This window comes from Cheilinus undulatus, linkage group 11 (assembly GCF_018320785.1).
Source record: "Cheilinus undulatus linkage group 11, ASM1832078v1, whole genome shotgun sequence".
NCBI classification, from domain to species: domain Eukaryota; kingdom Metazoa; phylum Chordata; class Actinopteri; order Labriformes; family Labridae; genus Cheilinus; species Cheilinus undulatus.
Window position 1 is genome coordinate 42,868,693 of NC_054875.1, and position 26,477 is coordinate 42,895,169.

Sequence of the window (26,477 nt, forward strand, 5' to 3'; positions counted from 1 at the left end):
GATTGGTAATAAATCTTACACCGCTGGAAAGCCCGTTTACTTCCCTTTTAAATGGTGACACATTTGTAAGGAACATGCATTTGTGGGACGAGCAGCAGAGCTGAGTATGTGGGTTGCACCCATGAAAATCTGCCAAATCTTTTCTTCCCAGCTGCCCTCCCCACAACGCATGCGGTTTCCCCCGGAGTCTGAACCAGCCCACTGGGTCCTGGGCACCCAATATATGTTGGGCAGGATCTGGCCTGGGAAAGCGCGTCATGTGCCTATAAAAAGCACAGCTGCCATTCCTGTATCATGCAGTTGAACCTTCCCATCCCTGCTCTCCTGAGCACATAAGCATTAGACCGATGTTCTTGTCAACGATACCCAAAAATGTGAAGAGAAGTTGTTACAAAGGAGTCCAGCCTGAGCCTCTGGCCATTAGTTAACGTCCAGGCCTCATAAGAGTAAAGTAAGACCGGAGTGACCAAAGACTGAAAGACTCTGACTTGTCCACATGCCTGGAATGCTACACTGTCATGCTCAGGGAACCCGTTGCCCCATAGGGCAGCCTTTGGCATTGAAAAAAGAAGCTGATATGGAAGTGCATAAAACCGCAGTTCCTCAAGTGTCCACTTGAGGCTGACTGCAGAGAATAATAAATACTGAAAGAGTGTGTGTCCGTTTCCAGCTGCAGCCCAACTGTCTGTGTTTGATGATAAAAGTGATGACAGAACTCCTGTATGCCTCGTTTGTCAAAAGAAACACCTGTCAAACTCACAGCAGGATGGAGCCTGACATGGTTGTGCAGGCACTGAGCTGTCTTGTAGGTCTTTATCAAAGTAACCAAAGATGCTTGATCATCCTTTCAAACAGAGCAGCATGACAGGTGTCTCCTTTGGAGCCCACCAATGCTAATACAAATGTACTGGACACAGCCCAGTGTTCATTTAACAAAGAGAAAGAGTGAGTATGTGTGCCATTGTACACAGAGGAAGAGGCTGAACTTCATTTGATCATCTGTCCAAATTTAACCTCCAGAGAATCAGTTCACCAGTGAAGTGTGTGAACAACTTTAAATCAGTACTTCCATGCCCACTATAATGAGGGCTGTAGCGTTCTTAGAAGGATGGAAAAATATTGGAGAAAAAAATGACTTTGCCTTATTTTTCTTTCTGCAGACTAAGAAGAAAACTAGTATAAATACATTTCTGTTCTGCAGATTAATACAGTTTTCAATCAAACAAGTGGATCATTTTAAAATCATTTTAGGATTTTACATCCAAACCCCCTTCATCTTTCACCCCAGCCCTCTGACAGCAGCTCTGATCTGTTTGTAGGTCTATAGCATAAGCCCTGAGTGTAACCTCTAATTCAAAGAAAGCTCTTGAGCTGTCTCTGCAGTGTACAACTACAGGTGAAATGTAAACACCAACAGTATGTCCATCATGTTAACAGAGCGTATATGCATCTGCAGGATTAATAAGCACTGGGACAAGGTGCTGGTGGTAGTAGAAATACACACACTTAAGATCAGCATTGTGTGACTTGAATGTCTGCCTCGAGCATCATGCTGGTGTATCTGTGATGGCAGAAGAATCACCTGTAGCCAGAAGTGGAAAAAGTACAAAACCATTATACTGAAGTAAGAGTACAGTTACTCTGGCTACAATTTACTTTAGTAAAAGTAAGATTACTGGTCTATAAATCCACTCAAGTGAAAGTATAAAGTATAAAGTATACTTAAATAGTATAATAGTATATAAAGTTTACTTAAAGTACAAAGTACTGAGTAGCTACTGAGGAGCTGTACAGTAAAATCTAATATTTCCTTATTGGCAACAATGACAGGAGAATAGATCTCCAACCATTTTTTCAGGTAAAGTCATAGCACTATATTAAAGTGAAATACACAACAAAATTGAAAGTGTTAATTCTCATACAGTTAATTTAACAACTTAAAAGTGTCTATATTAGTCAACACTACAGTTGAGCTACACTTTCAAATTATTTTTTTGTAATTAGACAGCTGCAATAATTTTTAAAATCTATGGCAAGGTGGGTCTTTTTTAGCAACAAAAGAGCCAAGCAACGTTATACCAAAGCAATACATACTGTTGAAGAATTGTCACTAGCACCGCTTAGAGACACCTTAAGTCACAGGTGGAAACTTTAACTAGAGGGATAACTTCACTCATGGTGCAAATATGTATCACATCAAAACCAACAATCCTCTGAAAAAGTAAGTGCAAGAAAAAACCCAGCAGCCATCAGCTGTTTTGGGTTGTGGTGTGGAGTTGTCCTCTCTCTCTGTGCTGCTGTTGTGTAGTCAAAAGAAGGAAAAGATACAAAACTATCTTAATCAAGTAAAAGTACAGCTACTCTGGTTTAAACTTACTTAAGTAAAAGTAAAAGTAAAAGTACTGGTCTCAAAATATACCCAAAACAGTACAAGTACCCAGAAAAGCTACTCAATTACAATATTTTGAGTAAATGTAATGTGTTATTTCCCTGTGGGTTACTATTAATGCCACATATGGCTAATTCAGTCAATGAATAATCATGTAATCAAGACTGAGTACATCATGCAAAATATGTCTTCTGTGAAGTTTAAAACTACAGAAAACTATGCAGGAAAATCATAGCATGAAAGGGTTTTGATTCAACATCGATGGTAGATATAATGAAGCTAAAACCTGGAAGACTGCAGACAGATAAGCAACATAATCACAAAGCAACAACCCTGAGCCTGACTTCAGCTGAAGACTGCTAAACTAGAGGAGAGCACCGAAACATCCACAGTAGATGTTTTTCTCTTTCTTCAACTGCTCCAGATAAACTACGGTAGTTTGACTTTATAGTTTTAAGTAGGGATGCGTACAGTTAAATGGTTCAGTATGTTCATGAGCTGGTGTGAGATTTATGGGCTTGAAATCCTGGTCTGTAATGCTCTTTTAAACTGTAATGAACTTCCTGGCACTGGAGGCTGCTGTAGCTTCAGTTAATGGCCACCGCCCTCCTTTTGGAGCTTTCCCCCGGCACTTAGCCGGATGCAAATATGAGAAGCTTAGCGGCAGGCATGTTGTAGGAACAGTACGGTATGATAGTTTTTCTAAGTAGTAAATGGAAATAAAGTGGTGTGTAGGCTGTCGAGGGTTGCACTCATGTATAACTGATCAGCCGAAGTAAAAAAGGAGGCCACATGTTTAAATCTGTGAAGAGGAACAAAGTCTGGCGGAGCTAGCTGCTAATGTTAGCCACGCTGTACAGACCCATATCATACCCACTGACACAATGACCATGTGGGAAATTTGACTGTTTTCTAAGTATTTTCTTCTCTTTAGACTAGCCTGTAATTTAAATAAGCATTTAGCCATATAAGGAAATAGACGCCTGGAAACATCCTTAGCTTTAAACTAACAGTGGCTTAAGTTGAGTTCATCAACCTATGAGGAATTGGACAGTGAGGTTCCAGTTTAATTAAAAGGCTGACTTTTTATGTGGTGTCTAACATTATATGACTGTTGGCTAGCTATTAGTTGTAATAGTTTGTTTGTATTTATTCACACAGATGTTATTTGACTGTTAAATGATAGTAGCTAATGTGCTAAATGAGAGCTAGCGTGAAGCTACGTGTTGTTTACGTGTTGAAATGTAACCTGTATATTGTAACTGACTGTGCACGTTAGGAACAGCTCATTGTGGCATTATGTTTAAATAACTTACATACAGATAACATGTTTATCTGTGTAAAAAAGCAGGGAAACAGCTCAGGTTCACTGTCGGGGTCAGTCTCTACAATATTAGGTTTAGGGGACTTTCAGACAGAAATATGTGACTCAGGCAGGACCAAATAGTGGAACATTTCTCTTAGTGGAACATTTCTCTTATACAACAGGCCTTCTGTGCTAATTATGGTAGCTAACATAGGATTGGACAGTGACCATTGTAAGGTCAGTTTGGGGTCTCCAGTTAGCTGAAGGAGCATGTTTTTGGACTGTAGGCAGAAACTGGATTAGCTGAAGAGAGCTCACACATACATTGTGAGAACATGCAAACCCCACATTTAGGGCCCCAGTCTAATAGTTTTCAAATCAGGAATCTTCTTGCTGTGAGGCACAGCGCTAACACCAATGCTAGAATCAAATATACCCAGATTTGAGCAAAGGCTCTGTAGCTGGTGGAAGTGGTTTTATTTCAGAAAAATGAATGAAAATAAAACAGTTAATGCTTCAGTAGTTTTACTGTTGAAGTACACTTGAATTTCTATGAATTAATACTCACGCTTTGTCTTTATTTAGTTCTGCCTGCCTTCATTTATAAGTGCTCATCTTGAAAGAAACTCTTAAAGTTTTGATTGAAGTTAAATTCATGAATTTCTCCTGAGCTCTTGCCAAAGTGGGTGTCTGATAGAGATAACACCTCTCTACGTTTTACACCACCTACAGGAAAAATGGAACTTGATTTGATTAAGATCCATCTTTGCTGCTCCGTCAAACGATGAGAGGTGTCTTAAAGTGCCTCTCATGCCTCTCTGTTTTTCAACACTCTAACCCATCCAGCAAATCGAACACAAACTTCTTCAGCAGCACTTCAAACATAAAGCTTAAACTGCAGGGTGAAAAAAGCCTCCCTGTATTAATTTAAGTTTGCACCAAGATGTTCTTTTCATTTATAGCTAAAACCACACATGTATCTTAACATTTGCATTTGCATTATAGAATACATTTGCATGCTCATGTTTGATCGGGTGCTGAGTGAGGAGGCTGATGTTTTACCCTTTTTGTGTTCCTAGGAAAGTGGCAGACTTCTCATTCAACTTTCCATTCTTATAAAGGGGGATTAAAACATCTATGGGTGATTTCTTTAGCTCAGAGTTTAAAGGCACCACTTGGAGATTAAAGTTTATTCTGGATTACAATTACCACATCACTGCACAACTTATTTCTAAAATATGATAGTGAGCGACATCTCAGAACTGTTTAACATACTGCTTACACATATCCAATCCTGGATTTTTTAAAACAACAAGTTAGCATTTTACCAAGTAATATCAAGGAGAATTTTCCTAGTAATAATATATTAACTATCAAAAAATTCTTGGTAATATTGTGGCAGTTCTCTGGTAACTAAGGGATCTTTTACTCTAACCCTAACCATAAACCTCATGATACTGTGCGATGTTTTGGTAATTAGGTGGTCTTTTACCCTAACTCCCTAGCTCCCTAACCCTAGCTGTAAAACTTGTAATACTGTGGGAATTGTCTGGCAATAATTTATTTATTTTTAACCCTAACCCAAACCCCCTTACCCTAACGCTCTAATATTGTGGAATTTCTCTGGTAATTAGGTGGTCTTTTACCCTTAATAACTCTAAACCTCCTAATATATTTGGGGGGACGTTGTCTGCTCTGAGGCTGCCAAAATTAGGTTTGTAAATATTGACAAAAACCATGATAGAGCAGTTATTAAGTAGTAGATACAAAGTTTTATTGATAAGAAAAGCATTCATGGGCCTTTTTTAGGGTTTTATCAGTGAAATAATTAAATTCTATGTGGACAGTGTGAAATAAGATATACATTTGCTGTATAAGTTGCATTATAATTCCATGTTAGTTTCTTTATTTTAGCCTAAATTAAAGTGAGCCCTTTCTGAATAATTTTCAAGTAATTTTAGGATTAGGTTAGGGATTAGGGGGTTAGGGTAAAATACCACTTTATTACCAGGTAAGTTTCCTCAATACTACAAGGGATTACTTGATAATAAACACTTTATTACTAGGTAAGTACTTCCTTAATATGACCTTATTTCCAAACTCAGTCAGGATATGGATTTATCAAAATAAGTGTGCAGTTTTACTTGGCAGAGAAGGCTCTGCTCAAAAGATGCTCCCTGGGTTAGTCAAGCAGCATGTTTTGACTTTACAGGGAATGCATATGGATCAATACATTTATGACAATGCAAATTGAATATAATAAAATGAGTTCAAAAGCAATTAATCCAAAGAAGCATGACTCTGAATATGAGGGTGCAGCAAGCTTTATGCTATAAAGGAGGAGGCTGGGGTGGAGGAGGTTAAGCTTTGCCAGCAGCAGCCGCATAGTGCATCAACATTTATGCAAGCAGGGATTAGTGAGAAGTGCATCATATTTAAATACACGGCTGTGTTGAAAGAAAGAACTGTGATTGGACGTGGGAGCTGTGAGTCAATAATTCTGTCTTGAGATGGGTAAAAGGAGTTTCAGGTACGCTGCTCCTGCAGCCTGGAATCTTCTTCAGGAGAACTTATTTGAGGAGCAAGTCTCCTTTAATCTTTTTAAAGGTAGATTGATGGCATTAGAGGATAATGTGTCAGGTTGTAGATGTATCAACTGATGACTTTCTGATCTGTGACTCAGATTTGGTATCTCTATGATTGTAATTGCTTTGTTTTTTGTGTCTGTCTTTGTCAGGACACCGTTGTAAATGAGACTTTTAATCTCAATGCAGATTTTTCCTGGTTAAATAAAGTCAAATAAATAGATAAAAAATTTGGATCAGCTGTCCATCAGCTGATCATGGCTGGTAGTATGACTACCGTGTCCTGCATGAACTAAAGCTGAGCTTAATTTATTACTTAATGCATGCATAGCTAGAAATGTGTTGTTACAAGGTTATTACAACCTTTCTTTTGGGAAATGACCACTTATTACCAAAGGATTATCAGGTAATTAGGGTGCACTAAAACAAAGTGTTACCGGGTGACTCACTCTGATGACAGTTTTTATTTTTATATTGATGCTTGTGATGTATTCAGATGCATTCACTGTACTTTCAAAATAGCAGCAACAGCCATTGAAGTGAGCTGAAAAGAGTGTGGAGCAGCTTCTTTTCGTGCATGACTGCACACCAGCCATGCACGGTTAAAGAGATAAAGAACATCCCTAACCTTGCACACCAGCTCACCTCGGTTTTTGCTGAATATTTCCCTGCTATTCAGACATCAGAACATCTCAACTTCTCACAAATATGTTATATTAAAGCCCAGGTGATGTCAGGATATCAATAAATGCAGCCAGTTTTCAACAACTGAGGTTGCTATTTTGTGTCAGTTAATTACATTTTGTATGATTCACATCAATAGAGGATGACCATAAATCAAACGTCCAAAAGGGGGCACCTTAATTTAACAAAACCCACATGTACGAGCCCATGGTACAACTGGATTGTTCATCAGTGCACCTTTCAGCACCATGAGAGCACCTTAGCAGATAAAAGAGCATGCCTCTAAATGTCAAACAAAAACTTATTTGAAAGTTGTGAAGCATACAGAGCATTCAGAAAGTATTTAGGCCTCCTTCATGGTCAGTGCTCAGTACTCAGTCTTTACTCAATACATAGCTGAAGCACCTTTAGCAGCAATTACAGCCATGACTCTTTTTGAATATGATATAGCAAGCTTTGCACACCTGGATTGGGGGATTTAAACCCTCTCATATATTGTCATGTTGGATGGGGACAGTCATTGGACAGCCATTTTCAGGTCTCCAGAGATTTTTGATAGGGATCAGGTCAGGGCTCTGACTGGGCCACTCTAGAACATTCACCGAGTCGTCCCTAAGCCATCCCTGTGTGTCTTGCCTGTGTGCTTAGGGTCATTGTCTTCAGCCCAGTCTGAAGTCCCGAGCACTGCAGAACAGGTTTTCACTGAGGATATCTCTGTACTTTACTCCATTTAGTTTTCCCTCAACCCTCACCAGTCTTCCAGTTCCTACTGCTGACAAACATCCCCACAGCATGATGCTGCCACCACCATGCTTCACTATTGATCTGGCATTGTGCAGGTGATGAGCAGTGCCTGGTTTCCTCCAGACACAACATTTAGAACTGAGGCCAAACAGTTTAATCTTGTTTCATCAGACCAGAGAATCTTGGTTCTTACAATCTGAAATTCCTTCATACTTTTGCTTTTTTGCAAACTCCAAGTGGACTTTTCATGTGTTTTCGTGGAGAGGCTTCCGTCTAGCTACTTTACCATAAAGCTCAGATCAGTGAAGCACCGCTCTGGTGGTTGTCCTTCTAAGACTTTGTCTGACCATCAGGTTATTGGTCACCTCTCTTACTAAGGCCCATCTCGTCCAATTGCTCCTGGTTGTGCCAGACTTCTTCCATTTGAGAATTATGGGGGCTACTGCTCTTGGGAATCTTCAGTGCAGGAGAAACTTTTTTGAAGCCTTCCTCTGATCTATGCCTTGCAACAATCCTGTCTTTAAGCTCATGGCTTGGTTTTTTACATGCATTGCCAGCTGTGAGTCATCATATCCATTCTATTTAATTTACCCCAGGTTGGCTCCAATCAAGGTGTAGAAACATCTCAGCAAAGACCAAGAGAAATGGGAGGAACCCAAGTCAGATTTCAAGGGTTTTTGCAAAGGGTCTGAATACGTAATTTTAATAAATTTGCAAAATTTTCTAAAACTCTGTTTCCACTTTGTCATGATGGGTTACTAAGTGTAGATTAATGGGAAAAAAAATGAAATTTTTTGACTGTAACACCAGGCTGCAACCTAACAAAATACACAAAAGTGAAGAGGGTTCGGAAGACACTATATATAAGCAGCCAGCTCAGGATTTTAGCAACTGTCTTATTGAAATTAAAAAAAAGGAAATCAGGAGTTCATGTATGAAAAGTGCTATTAATATGTAGTTTTTCCCTTTTGATGTAAGTTATCACAATTTTAGGGTTATCTTACAGTCGATCCCCAACTTACATTTCCTTTTGCCCCAGATAATTTCATTTTATATGCAAATAGATGATAAAAAGTCAGAGTATCTGTAGTTAATTGTGGTTATTTAAGTGTTAATCTTTCTTTTAGAGCCAGATGTGTCAGACTTTTGCAGTAGCAGCACCCTCACATTCCAGGCTGACATTAGTCAGACTAATCGTTAATACTCCTATAGAGGATTTCTGTTTATTGGCATCGGGGACTGCAGGCTGTGAAGATATTGCAGTCAGACAAGAATACCTCCCAGCTCCTTTGTCTTTTATTTTTTTCTTTTTTTATGTGATTCTCTGAAGCTTCTGTTCCTTTCAGCATCAGTGCCTCGGTCCTAATCTCTTGTCTGCTGACTGTCTGTGAAGCAAGAGAAACAATGGATAAGAATGATGGCCTCGTAATCCATTGACTGTGACAGCAATTTTTCTTTGTCTAAGACTAGGAGACAAACATATCGTGCGCTCTGCTAGATGACTCGACAAGAAAGATTAGCAATTTCATTAAGTTTCAATTTGTTCTGCGCTTTTTCTCTGTGATTTTTTTCCTCTTTCTACTTTGTTATAACTCAGAGATATTAAAAAACGGTCATTTTTCCATCAAACTGTGGCATTTGCAGGGGCTCTCCCTGACAAGAGCATGCCTCTTCTTAATCTGCAGTCCTCAGTGTAGTGTGTCACTGTTTCACAACACAATGCCTTCAAACATGGAGAGGTTAGGGTCGTCTCTGGCAGAATACTCTAAATCCTTCGATTCTCTGACAAGACAGACTTTTTAAAGCCTGAACATTTAGGAGGATTTACTCGCCACCTGACAGACCGGGCTGAAGGAGAGAAAATGGAGAAGTAACCACCTTAGGGAGGATTTTCACCTACAATGTGCTCTTAGGTGCAAACTTTCACTGCCAGGGTGACGGGCTGTACTCTGCATTTTCCACCCAGCCCTGTCTTTAAACTGTTTGCTGTGCTCTGTGAGAAACCATTTCCAAATATAAATAGAAGAGTCAAAGGCTCAGGAGCAAAGCCAGCGATGCAGAAGACAGGAAGGCATCTCCTGAAGATGTGATGTAGGCAGACTGAATGGTAAAACCACAGCACATTCACATACTTTTTAATCACAAGCCCTTTTTCTACTTTAAGTAAAAATGCACCAGAGGATAGAGTTTCTTTAGCTTCTGTAAGATAACAGATTTTGAGAGTGAAGCAGAAAACATCGCTCTGCTAAAGTCATACAACCAAGTCTCACAACAGCTTGAGAGATAGTCGAGAAACTTTCTCCCATTGTGCGCATGGATATAATTTCTGCATAAACTTTAAACTGATGGATTCCAGTTGGATCTAAGTATCATGCTTACAGTGAGAAGGCTTTAAGGCAGGGGTGTCAAACATAAGGCCCGGGGGCCAAATCCGGCCCATGATAAAAAGTCAGGAATGTGGTCTCACAGTTATGATGCAAAGTTTTGGTTTTGACTTTTTATTTTATATGTTGACATTTTCAATTCACAATTTTGACTTTTTATCTTATTTTTTGACCTTTCAGATCCTCAATTTTAAATTTTTAAGTAATATTTTAAACTTTTAAACTCATGATTACAGATTTTTTTCCCATGTTTTGACATTTTTTGCTCCTTACTTTGACTTTTATATCATAATTTGACCCTTTAGATCCTCAATTTTAAATTTTGAGTAATATTTTGACCTTTAAAACTCAAAATTTAAATGTTTTTCTCATGCTTTAAAATTTTAAACTGATGACTTTGAATTTATCTCATATTTTGACTGTTAATAATCATGATTCCAACTTTCTATCTCATATATTTGCCTTTATAAACATTATTTTGACTTTAAATGCCATGTTTTGAACCTTGTGAGCTAATCGTTTTGAATTTTTAACTCAGATTTTGAGCCTTGAAATGTACCATTTTGACCATTTCACTTTCAAAATTCTGTATCATCAGTGCTAAGGTTTTTCCACCCATAATTCATTGCAGGTGAAAATGAGGTTGACAGTTTTTGGTTAAATTTGGTACCCTGCTCGGCCCTCAGGTTGGACCCAAATTCAGAATTCGGCTCCTGCTGTGATTAAGTTTGACATCCCTGCTTTAAGGAGTTAAGTTTGGTGCACAAACTATATAAGAATGGACAGGGCAGCAGATGCCTGAGAGTGAGGCCAAAAAATAGAGTCTGCCTACTGACTGGCTGCAGTATTGACCATAAACACAGTCTTCTCCATGATAACATTCATTTTAATCAGTTCAGTCAGGATCACTCTCATCATACATTTTACCATTTTATTGCAAAGTGGATAAACAGTTTTACTTGGAGGAAAAGGCTCTGCTCAAAAGATTCTCCCTAAGTTAGTCAAGCAGCAGGCTTTGACATTTCAAGGAGTGCATGGCTAGAAACGTTCATATGGATAGATACATTAATGACAGCTGTGTTGAGACAAAGAGCTGTGATTGGCTGTGGGAGCTGGGAGCAAGTGGTTTTGTTTTAATTTGTGATGTGCACTGCTTTAAGTGGGCCAGAACACTGGCACACAGTACCACCACTTCTAATCTTCACCCCAGCAACTTTTTCTGGTGTACCGGGACACCTCTGCTGAACACGATCTCTGGCTCTCGGTCAGAGTGACCATAGGGTTCCTGGCCACCTCTCTTACTAAGGCCCTCCTCCCCTGATTGCTCAGTTTGGCCGGGATCAGCTCTTGGAGACTCCTGTTTGTGCCGAAATTCTTCCATTTGAGAATTATGGATGCTATGCTCTTGGGAAAAGTCTGAATCTGTATGTCAATGTGATTTTTTTTCTTTTTGATAAATTTGCAAAAATGTCCAAATTCTGTTTTCACTTTTCATGATGTGTCACTGAGTGTAGATTAATTTACAGTTTAATTGATTGTGGTTTCGTTTTTTTTTTTTTAAACTTTGCATTAATTTCCACCGTGACTGAGATATAAACTTTTTAGATTTTGGAGATTTTAAGTCAAAGTTTAAGGTCATAGTACATCATGTTCATCTCCACCTTGTGAAAGCAATATCTCAAGAATGCTTGCCAGATATTCTTCAAAGTTTTCACACATGTCCACTCTGACTCAAGGTTGATATTCTCGGGGTCAAAGGTCAGGTTCATTGCTCTCTCTGTCATCTCTTTATCATAAGATTTCTACTCTGAAACCACTAGATCTCCTCTTCTTATCACTGTACTGTCACAGTCCTGCCATCATATTCCTCACAGAGGCATATAACTCCTGGAAGTAGTTTAAGTTTCGATTAAATTAAATTTAACTTAAACACTGAATGAAATGGCACTGCAAAAACCCTTTCTCTCACATCCCGGCTGAGCTATTAAAGTATTTTTAATTGAAGCTGCATTCATTTGTTTAAGCTGATCCAGAGCAAACAAAACCAATGAAAGATTGAGCCAGACATCTTCATCTCCTCTGTTATTTAAGTCTGCGGTAGTGGCAGCTTTGAGAAAGTTATTCTTATAAAAAGGAGCATATGGTGAAGGTGTTTTTGCAAGCTGGCACACACCTTCCTCTGCAAAGTTAACTCTCTGTCAAGGACTGTGATTTCCTCAACATCACGTCTTTTCTGCTCAGACGAATCACTGGATAACATTTAATCCCCTATCTATTTCTTTTCAGTAAGATTTATATGAGACAGGGTCTGTTTAGAGCGGGCTGCAGGGGAAATGTACAATAATCTTAAGGGAAATATGTGTCTGAATTAATTGCATGCTATCATAATAATCTCCTCAAACAACCAGGCCGTGATTATTCATTTTTAGGTCAAATGAGGGACTGTGAGATGGCTTTTTATCGCTCTAATGTAAATTACTAAAGCCCTCAGTTATTTGTGTCTACGCTTTATCGGCACGCAGACTTCCTAAACAAGCTTTATTCCACTTAAATTTCACAGTTGTTGTGAGGAGGAAATGAAAGCTAGAGCTGGTGTGTGGTTGGATTACAGAACAAAATGACTCTGCTCTGTGCCCCTGTGTTTGTCTTCCAGCTGATTAACCAGAAGATCAGAATGTGCACGCAGCTGAACAACTGCAGGTCATTTGTTTCCGTGCTGGAGTACCTCCTCGCCATCGGCAATTACCTCAACGAGAACGCCAGGAAGGAAAAGGCCAAGGGATTCCGCCTCTCCTCCTTAACTAAAGTACGACTCTTCTGCTCTTTCCTGACCTTTGATTGAGTTGCAGCAGTAGGCTAATAAGACTACTCATTGATATACACGGCAGGCCGTCTCTACATCCTCTCAACCCTCTCTCATGTCTTTTTGGCAGCAGTTGTTCAGATTCACCCCGGTTTTATTTTTCTGTTAGATGTGTGGTTTCATGTCACTGCCTGGCTTCACAGAGTGTGGTCGTTGGTTTGTGAATCTCTTAGATGTGAACATTCATTAACCACTGTCAGTCAGAGCTTTGATAAAAGCAAAATGTTTGAGCCCATTTTCTACTTTATTTAATGAACACTTTGACTTTGAAAGGGAAGCTTGTATGCTTTAGTAAATGTGAGTATTTATACCTCTCACAAGTCCATCCAAAACCTGATTTGTCTCAAAACAGTGTTAATTTTGGCAGCTATTTTTAATTTTAGTCTTAGTTTTTGTCCTTAAATGAAATGCATTTTAGTTTAGTTTTAATCATTTCTATCCTTTTAGTTTTAGTCAAGTTTTAGCTGACGGAAACTCAAAACATTTTAGTCTACTTCTAGTCCATAAAAAGTCCTCACATTTTCGTCTTTACTTTCAGTCCAAGCATTTATTTTCTTGCCTAAATCTGGTACCAAATCATGGTAGTGTGTTCTCTGCACCCTGCCAAACCTGGGGTCCCTACTTTCTACAGCTGAGAGGCAGACTAGCTACAGATGCATTGTTTTTTGACAGATTTACCAACAGTGGAGAAAAATTATAAATTTTGAGTGTCAGGAAAAAAAACTACATTACTTTTTAGTCTAGTCTTTGTCATCTTGATGAAAAATAAACTTAGTTTTTGTCAGTTTTAGTCAGTACAGATCTATTATTGCTAGTCTTAGTCTAGTTTTTGTCATGGAAAAAAGGCTGTCCACATTTTTAGTTGTATATTTAGTCGACGAAATTTACACTGTCTCAAAATATTGGAATATCGTGAAAAAGTTCATTATTTGATGTGATTTAACGTCCTAACACTCTGAATGTACACATGAGGACAGATATTTTGGCTTTCCTTCAACATAGTAATACTTTCTGCTGTTAGAATTTATGACATAATTGTCTAGAATGTCCATTGAAGTTCAATAATATTACTTGACCTGTTTAGAGAATTTACTATAGTCAGGAAATTTTTAAGAATTTGAACGTCTTAGGGATTTTATGTGCACATTTTCAAGTAATTTCATGTACATTTTGGGGATATACAGTATCGGTATGTTTTGGAAAGTTTAATTGTAGGGGAAACTGGGTATTTGGGTTTTTTTTTTTTTTTTTGCATTTTTCATGGAAATTTCAAAATTTGTTTTTGCTGCTTAGGGGAATATATTAGAACATTTTCAGGCATTGAAATAGAAATGCATGTATAATGTGGAATTTGATTAGATTTTTTGGAGTGAATTTGCCTTAATGTTTTAGGGGATTTTCAAGCAAATTTAGGAAATCATCTTGTATATTCATCAAGATTGCAAACCTTTTATCTCTGACGGCCGCTCTCACAGCCCATTCATCTGACATGCCACGTATCTCAGAATGGAAACAGACACAAAAACCTTTCAAAATAAAATCAGATTAAACTTCTGTTTTGCATTTAGGCGCAATTATCATTTATTATTGAAACTGCTCTGGGACTGAAACTGCTCTGGGTGGCTGGCTCTCATTTGATGTGCTTTTACTTTTCCAATGACTCTTTATGTCAGAGGTGCACATGAGAGACACAATATTCTTACTCCAGTAGAAGTACAATAGAAAAACTCCTACTGGCTCCAAACTATGGTGGCCCACCAGGAAAATACCCTGTATGCCAGATTGCCAGTCCAGCCCTGCACCAGATGTTCTATTAGTGAAAGGTCTGGACTGAAGGCAGGCCAATTCAGCACCTGGACTCTTCCACTGAAAAGCCATTCTGTTATGATGGATTCAGCTTGTGGTTTAGCATTGTCTTGCTGAAATAAGGCCTTCCTTGAAAAAGACATTGTCTGGATGAGTGCATATGTTGCTCTAAAACCTCTGTGTACTTTAAGCATTGATATGCTGTGAAAGCTGCCCACGTCATAGGCTCTCATGCAACCCCATACCATCAGAGATGCAGGCTTTTGAAGTGTGCACTGATAGCTGAATGGTCCCTCTCCTCTTAAGTCTAAAGGACATGGCGTTTGTGGTTTCCAAACAGAACTACAAATTTATCTGACCACAGAAGAGTTTTCCTTTTTCCCCCTCAGTCCTATTTAAATGAGTTTTGGCTCAGAGAAGAAGCTGTAACCTGGATTTGTGGATGGCACAATGAACTGTGTTGACAGACAGTAATTTCTGCAAGTGTTTCTGAGCCCATGCAGGGATTTCCTAACCTGACACACCAGATGGATTTGTTTCACACATTCATCTGGGAAAGCTTCAATAGGAAACGTCTGAGAAAAGGCAGAGGCTTTGAAAAAAACTCGGTGTGTGATTGGATGAACTTTCTGTCTGTCACATCTCTACGGGCCAATAAGAGCAACAAAACACGTGACGTAGCTGCTGTAGAGCTGCGCGTACGCAGCTACTGTGGAATAACACAAAACATGGCGACTATAGACATGTAGTACTCGACTTTTGTCGTTTTTGAAAAGAAAACAACTCACTGCTGTTCTTTGTTCTTCTTTTAATGAAGAAATGTTGTCAAGTTCTGATAAAAACTTACGCTTTAGCAGCATCCACGCTAATCTCTTCCTCCATAACTGCACCAGCTCTTGCTGCTGCTTGTTTACGTCATGACTCTGCTGCACCTGAAAGTACTGCCCCTCGACACTGATTGGTCAATTTCGAATTAGGCCCAAACGGTTCAGATGGGAGCTTAACAAGATGGATTCACCAGTGAAAAACAAGGAAGGTTAGGGATTTCCAGCACAGAATCATACCTGTTTTTAATGCAGTGCTGCCTGAGGCCTGAATATCATGAGCATCCAGTATTGACCTTCAGCCTTGTACCTTGAACAGAGAGATTTCTCTGAATCTTTTAACGATATTATGGACTGTAGATGCTGGGATATACAAAGTCTTAGCTATTTAACATTGAGGAACACTTTTCTGAAATTGCTCCATGACTATTAGATGCAGTTTTTCGCAGATTGGCAAACCTCTGCCCATCTTTACGTCTGAGGCCTCTGCCTCTCTGAAGTGCTCCTTTTATACCCAGTCATGCTACAGACCTGTTGCATATTAACCTAATTAGTTTCAAATACTCCTGCAGCTGTTTTTTTATTAGTACCACTTACTTTCCAGCCTATTGCTGCCCCATTCCTATTTTTTCCTAATGTGTTGCTGCCATCAAATTAAAATAAGCATTTATTTTTCATGAAATAGTAAAATGTCTTAGTTTCACCATCTGATATGTTGTTAATCTTAATTTTTGAATAAATAATATGAGTTTATGAGATTTGCAATCACTGCATGCTATTTAAAATTTCTAACATGTCCCATCTTTTTTGGTTCTACATCCTGCTTAATACAGGCTTGTGTACACAGACACACTTTTCTATGTGCATATGCAGTTTGAATCTCTAGTTAATTTGGGCAAAGATTAGTTCAGGAACTGTGCTTAAATACTAATCTGGACAGGGATTTTTCTCCTTTGAGAGGCCCTTTTGTTATTAAAAGTTTAAGAGTAGGCATGCACTTAAGACTTTGGAAAGTTCATCACATAATCACTGCAAACCCCTTTTGTTTTCACACATTGATAAAGAGGGAACAAACACGCCGTAATAATGCACTGGTTTGTTAAACAACTCTACCTTCTTTCTCCTTTTTCTAGGCATTGTGCTAAGCTGAGCTAACCATCCACCAGCTTTAGCCTCCTTTATTCTGAGTAGTTAAAAGAGTGGGCCAATCTTCTTATCTAACGCTCGGCTAGAAAGAGATAAAGCTTATTTCCCAAACCGTTGAACTCCTGCTCTTAAGGTCTGCTACTTGCTGGAAGTGTTAGGTGTATTTTCTGCCTTTCTCTGAATGAAGTTTGAACCTCTCTTTTGTGTGGAAGTCTCTCTGCTGGGATGGTTTCGGGGGCCGTGCTCTCGGCACAGAAGTAAAAACGTCCTCTGCTCCTTTTAATGAAGCCGGGCCCTTGTGTTCCCTCTGAGGGGTTTCCAGGTCTAATTGAGAATAGTAAACTGTTGCTGCTTGAGGGACACTCTCAGAAAATGAATAGACGGCTACTCTGAAGAAAAATGAATCAAGGCTTCCCAAGGTGTTTTTGACTCCTGTTTTTACATGTGAACATCAGTACTTCCTGTTTGTCTCGTCTATGTATGGGTGTTAGATCTCTAAACTATGAAACAAGTGCCTACAGGTGTTCATCTCAGGATTAAAGAGATCCCTTCAGCATTTTAAGCATTTGGTACCCGCAGCAGAGGCATGGCATGAATTGTAGATTCATTATTACAATTTAACACTATCATATGAGAGCAGCACCAACTGGTGCTACCACTGCTAACTAGTAACACTATTAATCAGTGTTACTCAACCCCTCTCAACCAAAGAGCCTAATTGTGACAAACTGTTGACAATTAAGTTTGAAAATTAAAGCGTACTGTATAAGTGTGGGAAACAAACTGATTAATGCTATTTGCAATGGATAATTTCAGAGGTCAAAGTTTCCTTTTTTAAAGGTTTCCTGGGGGAATAATATTTCAAATTAAGACATGAAGGAGCCACAAATCATAACAAAAGAACCACATGTGGCTCCAGAGCCACACGTATATAAATGGTCCACCAAATAGGCCCTGATCCTGGATCAGCATCACAGGTATGCATTGATTTCAGACAGCCCTCTATAACCATTTGCTGCTTCTTAACAGTGAAACTGACATAATAACCGATTGTCATTGATTTTTAATCTGTTTAGACTAGTTTGGTGAATTAAAGCCAAACATGCCAGGGATGGGCCATAGGTGGCTACATGTGGCCCCTCTCTTCACTTATCCATTTGAAATATTGGTGATTATGAGCACAAAGAAAACAAAGTTTTAAAAGCATAAACCAAATGCATTTATAAAACATCAGAATCTTTCTTAACAAGTGGATGTTTTGTTCTTTGCAAGAATAAGTTGATACAGATTGCTTTTATTATTGCGGTGAAATGAACGTTGGAGCGTGTAAAATACACCAGATACGTCTCCAGTCCATCTTGGCTGCGCTGCAGTTTGACTGCGTGCCCCGCCGTCCCTCAAAACCCACCGACTGTGTCAAAAGTGCCATAAACTGAACTGCAGGAGTAGGATTACCTTGCTTTGTTTTGTTTCTGTTTTGTCCTTTCATATGAATTTTTGTGCTTATACCATAGGTCAGTAACCCTTATGAATACATGTGCTTCCTCCTGCTCCTCCAACCTGTAGACCACAGGCTCTGCTACGCCCCATTACTACCTTTTGTGGATGTAATGAAAGGAAATATGGTCTGGCAATTGTCTGGCGTTAACATAGAGCATTTAATTTGGAAATTTAACCGGATATATTAATTTGGTTTCCGTAAAACTTCCTAACCCATTCAATCTGCTCCGTGCTGAATTTATGCGCAGGTCTACAGCACCCGGCAGAAATAGAAGTCCAGTGTATCTGCTGCGAAGGGCTCCTGACTGCTGGAGCGCTGGCAGAGCAGAGAATGTACACTGCCTGGCCAAAAAAAAAAAAGTCACCACCAAAAAAAGGTCACACACTCTATTCCGTTGGACCACCTTTAGCTTTGATTACAGCACACATTCACTGTGGCATTGTTTCAATAAGCTTCTGCAGTGTCACAAGATTTATTTCCATCCAGTGTTGCATTAATTTTAATATTAAAGATGGGAGAGTCTGACCACAGCGCAAAGCCTTCTCCAGCACATCCCAAAGATTCTCAATGGGGTTAAGGTCTGGACTCTGTGGTGGCCAATCCATGTGTGAAAATGATGTCTCATTCTCCCTGAACCACTCTTTCACAATTTGAGCCCGATGAATCCTGGCATTGTCATCTTGGAATATGCCTGTGCCATTAGGGAAGAAAAAATCCATTGTTCAAGAAATGAGAAGTTACTCATTGCATCAGCTGGGGTTAAATAACTTGGTGCCAGCTGAAAGATAAATGCCCAGGCAGTAATTATCCAATAGGAGGCTGGTACCTATTTGCTAAGTGAAATCCAGGTGGCGACTTTCTTTTTTGGCCAGGCAGTGTATTTTCCTATGCTTTAATGCACTTTCTGTACTGTAAATGCACTTTATATCTATACCTTATTTTCTCTTTTGACTGCCACAGGGACTGCAGATGGAAATTAGCTAGAAAGCTATAATCTGGTGCAGAGCATCTCTGCACCATCTCAAGTGCAAAAAATTGCAATGCAGTGAGAAACACAGGCTGCATATTGGCCCAGAGATTAGCGCTGTTGCTTCACAGCAAGAAGGTTCACTTCCCAGTCAGGGCCTCTCTGTGCGGAGTTTGCATGTTCTTCCCGTGCATTTATAGGTTCTCTCCGGGTACTCTGGTATCCTCCCACCACCAAAGGCATGCTAGTTAGGTTAACTGGTGACTCTAAGTTGGCTGTAGATGTGCCTGGTTGCTCATCTTTGCCCTGTGACTGACTGGCGACCAGTCCAGGGTGTACCCTGCCTCTCGACCAATAACAGCTGGGATAGACTGCATCACAGCACAACCCCAAACTGGATAAGCGGTATAGAAAATGGATTGATGGATGGCATAAAGACGTAGATCTTAATTCAAAGATCTCAAAAATTAGTTTTCCTGCAAATTACTCTAAGAAACTTGATCAAGCAACTTCTACCTATTAACCAACTCAGGCCTTATTTTCTGCTTTATCTGGACTGATGAGGTGAATGTGGCTGATAGTAAGTGTATTTACACATTTTTGACAGCATAGAAGAGTACACTCTTATCTGTTGACTTCATTGTCAATAAGAATTACTACCAAGGATGGCAACCAAGGATCATGACATGCAGCTTAAGCCACATTGTGTCTCTATAATAAATGTGTTAAATTAATCAATGGATGAATTAAGAAAGCACTTATGAGCATGAACCCATTAACAAATCAATTTTCTCTAGTAGGGGAACATGAAGTGAGTCTTTTAAGCAGAAACTCCAAGGTCAAAATGTGTTGATTAGAAATAACAATGAATGTATGTCACAGAAGAAACATCCTATATGAGTAAACAGGATCTGTGTTTGCCCCTCTATTCTTCCCCTGGCCTTGAGTAAAGAAGCTGCATTTTTCAGCTCTGCACACAGGAGCAGATATCACCGCTTACATCTGTCTTGCTTCCTTTAGGTCCTCATGCTGATCGGCGGGGGACAGCTTTGTACAGGCCGTGCCCTTTTTGTTTCACTGTGGGTTTTTTTCTCCTCTCCATTCCCAGCTCTCGCAGCTCCGTGGGAGAGACAAGAACTTCACCTTGCTCCATGCCCTTGTGGAGCAGATTATGTTGCACGAGCCGTGCTTGGCCACTTTTACCCAGGAGCTGGCAGAATTTGAAACTGTCCCGGGAGGTATGTGCTAATCGAGATTTAATCAAAAAGCTGGGAGAAAGCTGTGTTGTACTTTTCCAATCGAGGCCTGTTAAGTGTATTTTCTGTCTTTGTGTGTCTCTTTTGGACAGCCTCCATCAAAGGCCTCACCGCAGAAGTAGACGGTGAGTAGATCGGATTTACTACAGCGCTTGAAGACTGCTCTCAAATCTGCTGAGATCACTGTAATACTGACCCGACTTTTTTTGTGCCAACGTAAGCTTTTCTGTGCGGCGCTGTGATAGTAACATTTACTAGCTCCTTCTGTAATTGCACTTCCACTATACTGTGTTGAAACAGTGCTGCCTGTGGGGAATAAATGGGCTCAGTCCAATATATTGTCTGTATGATGACTTACAAACAGTTACAACAAGCACGGATACAACACTCCACATGATCACACGGGAGACAGCAGCTGATTTAAAGCAGCTATTTGCCTCAGTGGTCAGATATGAAGGATGGGAACTGATGTTTGTGTGTTCTTTCAGTCCTGAAGAATGAACTACAGAAAGTCGTTCAGTACAAAAAGGCTGCCAGGAAGAGAAACCCTGGACTTCTTCACCCCAACTTCTCCAAAGACCTGAAGGTGCAGCGCTTAATCTTGCTTTTATTATTTATTCACACATTCATTTAAAGGTACAATGTGTCTTCTTGTAAACAAACACAGTATTGATCACACTCATTGTTCCCTATCTGCTTTCTCAGCTTGTGATCTTCTTCTTCTCTGCTTTTATTGGCATGTTGCTGCTTTAGAGGAAGCTTAATGGCCATTGGGGATGCTATCACATACATTACCCCAACATGCACTAAAGATTTCCTCTTCCAAAAGCATACACACAGACCTCAAACACATTATTAAAGCCCTCCTAGCAAAGCTGACAGTATCTCAAGTCCATAAATCTGCAAAAAATAGAGAATAAAAGCTCCGCCAAAGACATCCAATATAGCTTTTCTTCTGTTTCAAAGTAGTGTTTAAAAGTTTGACACCCAGTGAGGTTTATTCTGAGCATTTTTCATCAGATTTCATCAGTTTCTAACAGATCTATTGGCAAGAAGTAGGATACAGCCGGACTGATGATGCTATTTTTACCTCATGATGGCAGTCTGCAGTCCAGGCAATAGAACAGTGAAGAGATATATACAGTTAATAAAAGTCACACTTAATAAAATCATGTTTCATTTAAATTTGATTGCAGATGGCCTAGATATGATTACTTTGTCAACATTAAACCGTCTAAAAGATGAGTAGCTCACATCCAACGTCAGCCGTTTTTATACCTCTATGCTGGTAAAGGCTGAGGCTGGAGGAATAATGTTTTCAGACAGGCCGTCTCTACCTCTGTTCATCTTTACAAGCCATTCTTGTGGGTGCTCTATCTCGAGGAGGGTGTTCTTTAAACTTTGCACAAGCGTTCTTCCTAGCTCAAGGATGGACTGATGGGATTTTGGAGGTCATAGAATAGTGTTTTAGGGCCTCATATTCATCCTTTGCTTTTCAGTCACTGTGTGTGAAGATGATATCTCAAGAGTGCTTTCAGGGAGTTCCTTCAAAATTTGCTCTAATGTTCACTCTGACCCATGATAAACTGATTTGATTTTGGACATTAAAGGCGAATGATTGCAGTTATAGCACCTCATATTCATTCATTACTGTCAGGGCCATTTTTGTGGATGTAATATTTTCAAACACCTTGACAGTTTTTCTTCAACTTAAGCCAAAAATCACCCTTACTCAATGATGTACTACTTGGATTTAGGAGGCCATAGAATCCTTGTATCATTCATTCATTTAAAGTGTAAGTAAACCCCTAGCTCAGAGCTAACTCCGCCCACTTCAGACTTTTGAATAATGCACAAAAAATGGGCAGTTTGGTACTGAGAAGTGGGAGGTGAAAGGACTAAGTTTTCCAGATGAGGCGGGAGTGACAGTAGCGTCCCCTTGCCAGAAAGTGACACAGAGTCCCACAGCAGTGCATCCACATAGCGATCTTTAAAGGTGGAGGATTTTTTCCCCTCCGGAGTCCCCTGAAGTAGGCTGTGGAGTGGTGATGGACCGTGGTGGTCCTGAGCACTACCTGTCTCCTGCACCTGTGCTGCCTTGGAGCCGAGGCAGTGCAGGTGCAGGAGAGGCCATAAAATGCAGATTTTTATCAGTTTGGTGCAAATGTCAGAAATAACACCTGCACTGATGTGTTTTATCATAGTTCAGTCAGATACCTCAGTGTTCAGCTGAGAAAAAATGTTAGTGTTCACTACTTCTTTAATATTTAATCGATAATTGAATAACAAATAAATGGAAAATGGCTTGTTTTTAAAACCAAATCAAATATTGAAAAATGATTTGTTTTCTCGTTTTTGTTCCTGAAACTCAAATAAACAAATTACAATTTAGACATTTAACCTCCCAAAGCCTTACAGCTCAAATAATAGCCAGAGCCAGGAGATGGGACAAAGTTCCAGAAGGGCAAACATCACTGCTTGGGGCTTTGGGGCAGAGTCACTAGACTAAAGCCTCAGCTCAGTGCAAAACACGTGAAAGCCCACTTTGAGTTTGCAAAGAAGCACCTGAAGGACTTTCAGCCTATGAGAAACAAGATTCTCTGGTCTGATGAAGCCAAGATGTTTGGCCTCAATTGTAAACATTTTGTCAGGAGGGAATCAAGCTCCACTCATCACCTGCACATTACAATCCCAACAGTGAAGCATGGTGGCGGCAGCATCATGCTGTGGGGGTGCTTTTTAGCAACAGGGACCAGGAGACTGGTCAGGGTTGAGAGAAAGCTGAATGGAGCAGAGATATCCTCAATGAAAACTGGTTCCGTATTGCTCAGGACCTTATACTGGGCTGAAGGTTCACCTTCCAAAATGACAGTGACCCTTAGCATACAGCCAAGTCAGCACAACACACCTGATTGTAGCATTAGGCCTCTAAGTTAACAAAGTGAAGTGGTCTGAAAACCTTCTGAATGCACTGAGCTTAATCAGCTGACTTCCTGCTTTTTTCCTGTTACAATCAGTGGCTACAAGGGGTCACCACAGAACGATAAACATACAAATGGTAACATAAAGAGCTTCTTGTACTGGCAATCTACAGTGTTTACAGGCATTTTTTATAGAAGGTCAGAGTAAGACATGTCCAGAAATCAGGCCTTGAGTTGTCCATTCTTCCGAGCAAACACATTTATTGTTAATAGAAATAGAATCACACTTTCTGTTTGGTTTGTAGCTTTTCCAAGGGCAAAAATACACTGTGGAATGTCACTGTACTCTTTTTAAAACATGTTTATTTACCCTAACATGTATATCATAGGGGTTTTTGTTCTGGTTTAAATTTGAGCAATGCCAAGTTCAACTTCTTGGAAATATCCACAAAGTTTGAGGCATGGTCTACCAAAATAATGGCAAAAAATCACAGGGAGTTTCTATTTCTTCTCTCTATTCCCCAGATGGCAATTGAGAAATACAACACGGATCTTTCTGCACTGACGAAGACGTGTGAGGAAATGAAGAAACTCTACTCTGTCATACTGGTAATCCTTGAGTTATTATTTCAATATCTCTTCTGTACAGCCTCAGAGATGGATTGCCCCCTGTTCCAGTAGTCTCTGGATGGCCCTCTTCAATTATTTGTCATGTTATCTCCCTCTCTACTCTGGGAAAGTACATATATTTCAGAGTAAGAAGTCCCCAAGGTTACTTCTTTTTCACTATAGGTGTCCTTCAGGGCTTGCCCAAGGACGCAATGCTGCAGCATGGAGCTGTGGCCTTGGCATCCTTTAACAGCAAACATGAGTGAAAGCAGCTTTTGGAAAATACTACACTCTTTGGGTTACTTAATTAACAACTTCAAATCCCTCATGTAGCCAGAAAGTGTGAGAGACAAGTTCATCTCGACCCTTGATATGAGGCATCGATGAATGGTTGTGAAAACTTTGGGAAGAGAAGCTGTTAGAGCCCTCCTGGTGGGTTTCTGATGTGTTTTTATAAGAGGCAATACATGAGGAAAAAAGGACACATACCTCAAAGTTCTGTGGTTGATTTCTGCAGAAATTAAGTTTGTTTCCATTTTTCAAAGAAATGTAAAAATATCATGCATCTTTCTTATATCAATGTTTGGAGTCTCATGCAGCAGCTGCTGCAGTTTCAGTGAGAGTAGGCATTCATACAAAGTAGCAGAAAGGATGAAGTCAATGCAATGGCTGAAAATGTTCTCAGAAGGAGAAACATGATTGCACAAATTTTTAAAAGCATGCAAAAGTCATGCATAGGGAATTAGCTTTACATTTAAAAAAGCAAACTCAAAAAACAAATGCAAATCAAGTTATCACAACCACTACAGTGGAGAGGTGGTTGTTTTGCTGTTAAAATATTCCCTGCGGTGACCAATTAATTGTTTTTACTTCAAGCTGGTTCCTGATTCATGTGTGACAAAATACTTTGCTTTCCACATCAGAAGCCTGGTGAACACGTGTACTGAAATTTTCCCCCCAAAAACAGACAGTTTATTCACTCTGGCATTATCAGGAGGCTAAATAGTTCGAGGCAAGAGAGGGATTTATGGGTGATACTGGTATAAAGTGAATTGCAATCACAATCAAGTCCAGAGAAGGTAAAGGTGGATGACTCTCTGATGTCATTACTTTCCATTGTTGGTGTTTTGGAGCTGATGCATAATTGATAGAGGCATGACTGTACTATTGTTTTTATGTGTGGTTACAATGAAAAGTTGTGGTCAAAGAATACTAATACATCTCTAGTTTTCTGCACCTACTTCTTCTCATTTTTTTGCACCTCCTCTTGTTTGGCGTCTCTTTCTGTATCTCTCTCTTCATTCTGCAACTCCTTCTTCTCTCTTTCACATCATCCTTTTCTGTTTTTTTCCATCTCCCCCTTTTTTAATTTTCTTCTTCTATCTCTTCTTTTGGCATTTCCATCTTCAGTCTGCATCTCCCTCTTCTCTTTTTTCTATACCTCTATCTCTGTTCTTTTTGAATCTCCCTCTTTGTCTTTCTGCATCCCCCTCCTCTTTTTCCACCGGTCTTTTCTGTTTTTTAGAATCCCCCTCTTTTCTCCCTGTGCATCTTCTCTTCTCTTTCTGTTTTTCTCTCTTTTTAGTGCATCTTCCTCTAATCTTATCCTTTCTGTCTCTCTCTGTCTGCATCTCCCTCTTTCTTTCTACAACCCGACACATCTTCAGCAGATCAACATGAGCATTCTGCTTGAGATTTCAGCCTTGCAAACAAAATGCTTTTCCTTGCATTAACTTTGCAAAATGTTATATAGTGCTGAGCTCATGGTAGATTAATGTTTGTTCTTTGAGATAGCATTGGTGATGAATTGGTTCTATACAAACAGTTTGATTGCTCAAGACTGACTGGGTGTAAATAAGACACTTTGTTATAAAGTTGGGGTCTGCATGGTGATGCAGGGGTTAGCGCTGTTGCCTCACAGCGGGTTCGCTTCCCGGTCAGGGACTTTCTGTGCAGAGTTTGCATGATCTCCCTGCACATGCGTGGTCCAGGGTGTACCCCACCTCTTGCCCTATGTACGGGGGGGATAGCCCCCCCCCCCCCCCCCGCACAACCCCGAACAGAATAAGCGGTATAGAAAATGGATAGATGGATGTTATAAAGTTAGATGGCTTTTTGTGTTTGGGTTCTCAGTTGCTTTAGGCACTTTTTAAAGTCTGGTCTCTGTGAGAACGATGATGATGATAAACTTTAATGAGTTTGTCTGAGAACTTTAGTTTCCTGTAAGCATTTGTCTCGGCATAAAGGTCTCTGATAAAAATAATTCCTCTGCCTCACACAGCAGCAGATTCAGTGGAGGTCCCTGTGTTTTCCTTGATCCCATCGTCTATAAAGGAGGACATTTCCTTCGCCCACTAACCTGGTTAGATTAGCTTTATAGAGCTCAAGCCTACTTCTGACATTTTAGCAGGTACTTTGTCTTTTTTTATGGAGTCCCCACCAAAAACAATCAATACAAAAGCAGAGCCTATTTTCTCACCTTTCCCATATCT

General features: G+C 39.8%; 1 protein-coding gene across 1 annotated transcript in view; it reads left to right on the forward strand.

Moving 5' to 3' along the window:
• The window catches only part of LOC121517949 (formin-like protein 13), an 86,739-nt gene that overhangs the window by 49,139 nt on the left and 11,123 nt on the right, over positions 1-26,477 (forward strand). Inside the window, exons 12-16 of the mRNA XM_041800073.1 lie at positions 12,746-12,898; positions 20,308-20,437; positions 20,548-20,580; positions 20,944-21,041; positions 23,902-23,985. Of these exons, the coding sequence (XP_041656007.1) occupies positions 12,746-12,898; positions 20,308-20,437; positions 20,548-20,580; positions 20,944-21,041; positions 23,902-23,985 (498 nt within the window). The remainder of the gene's footprint in view (positions 1-12,745; positions 12,899-20,307; positions 20,438-20,547; positions 20,581-20,943; positions 21,042-23,901; positions 23,986-26,477) is intronic.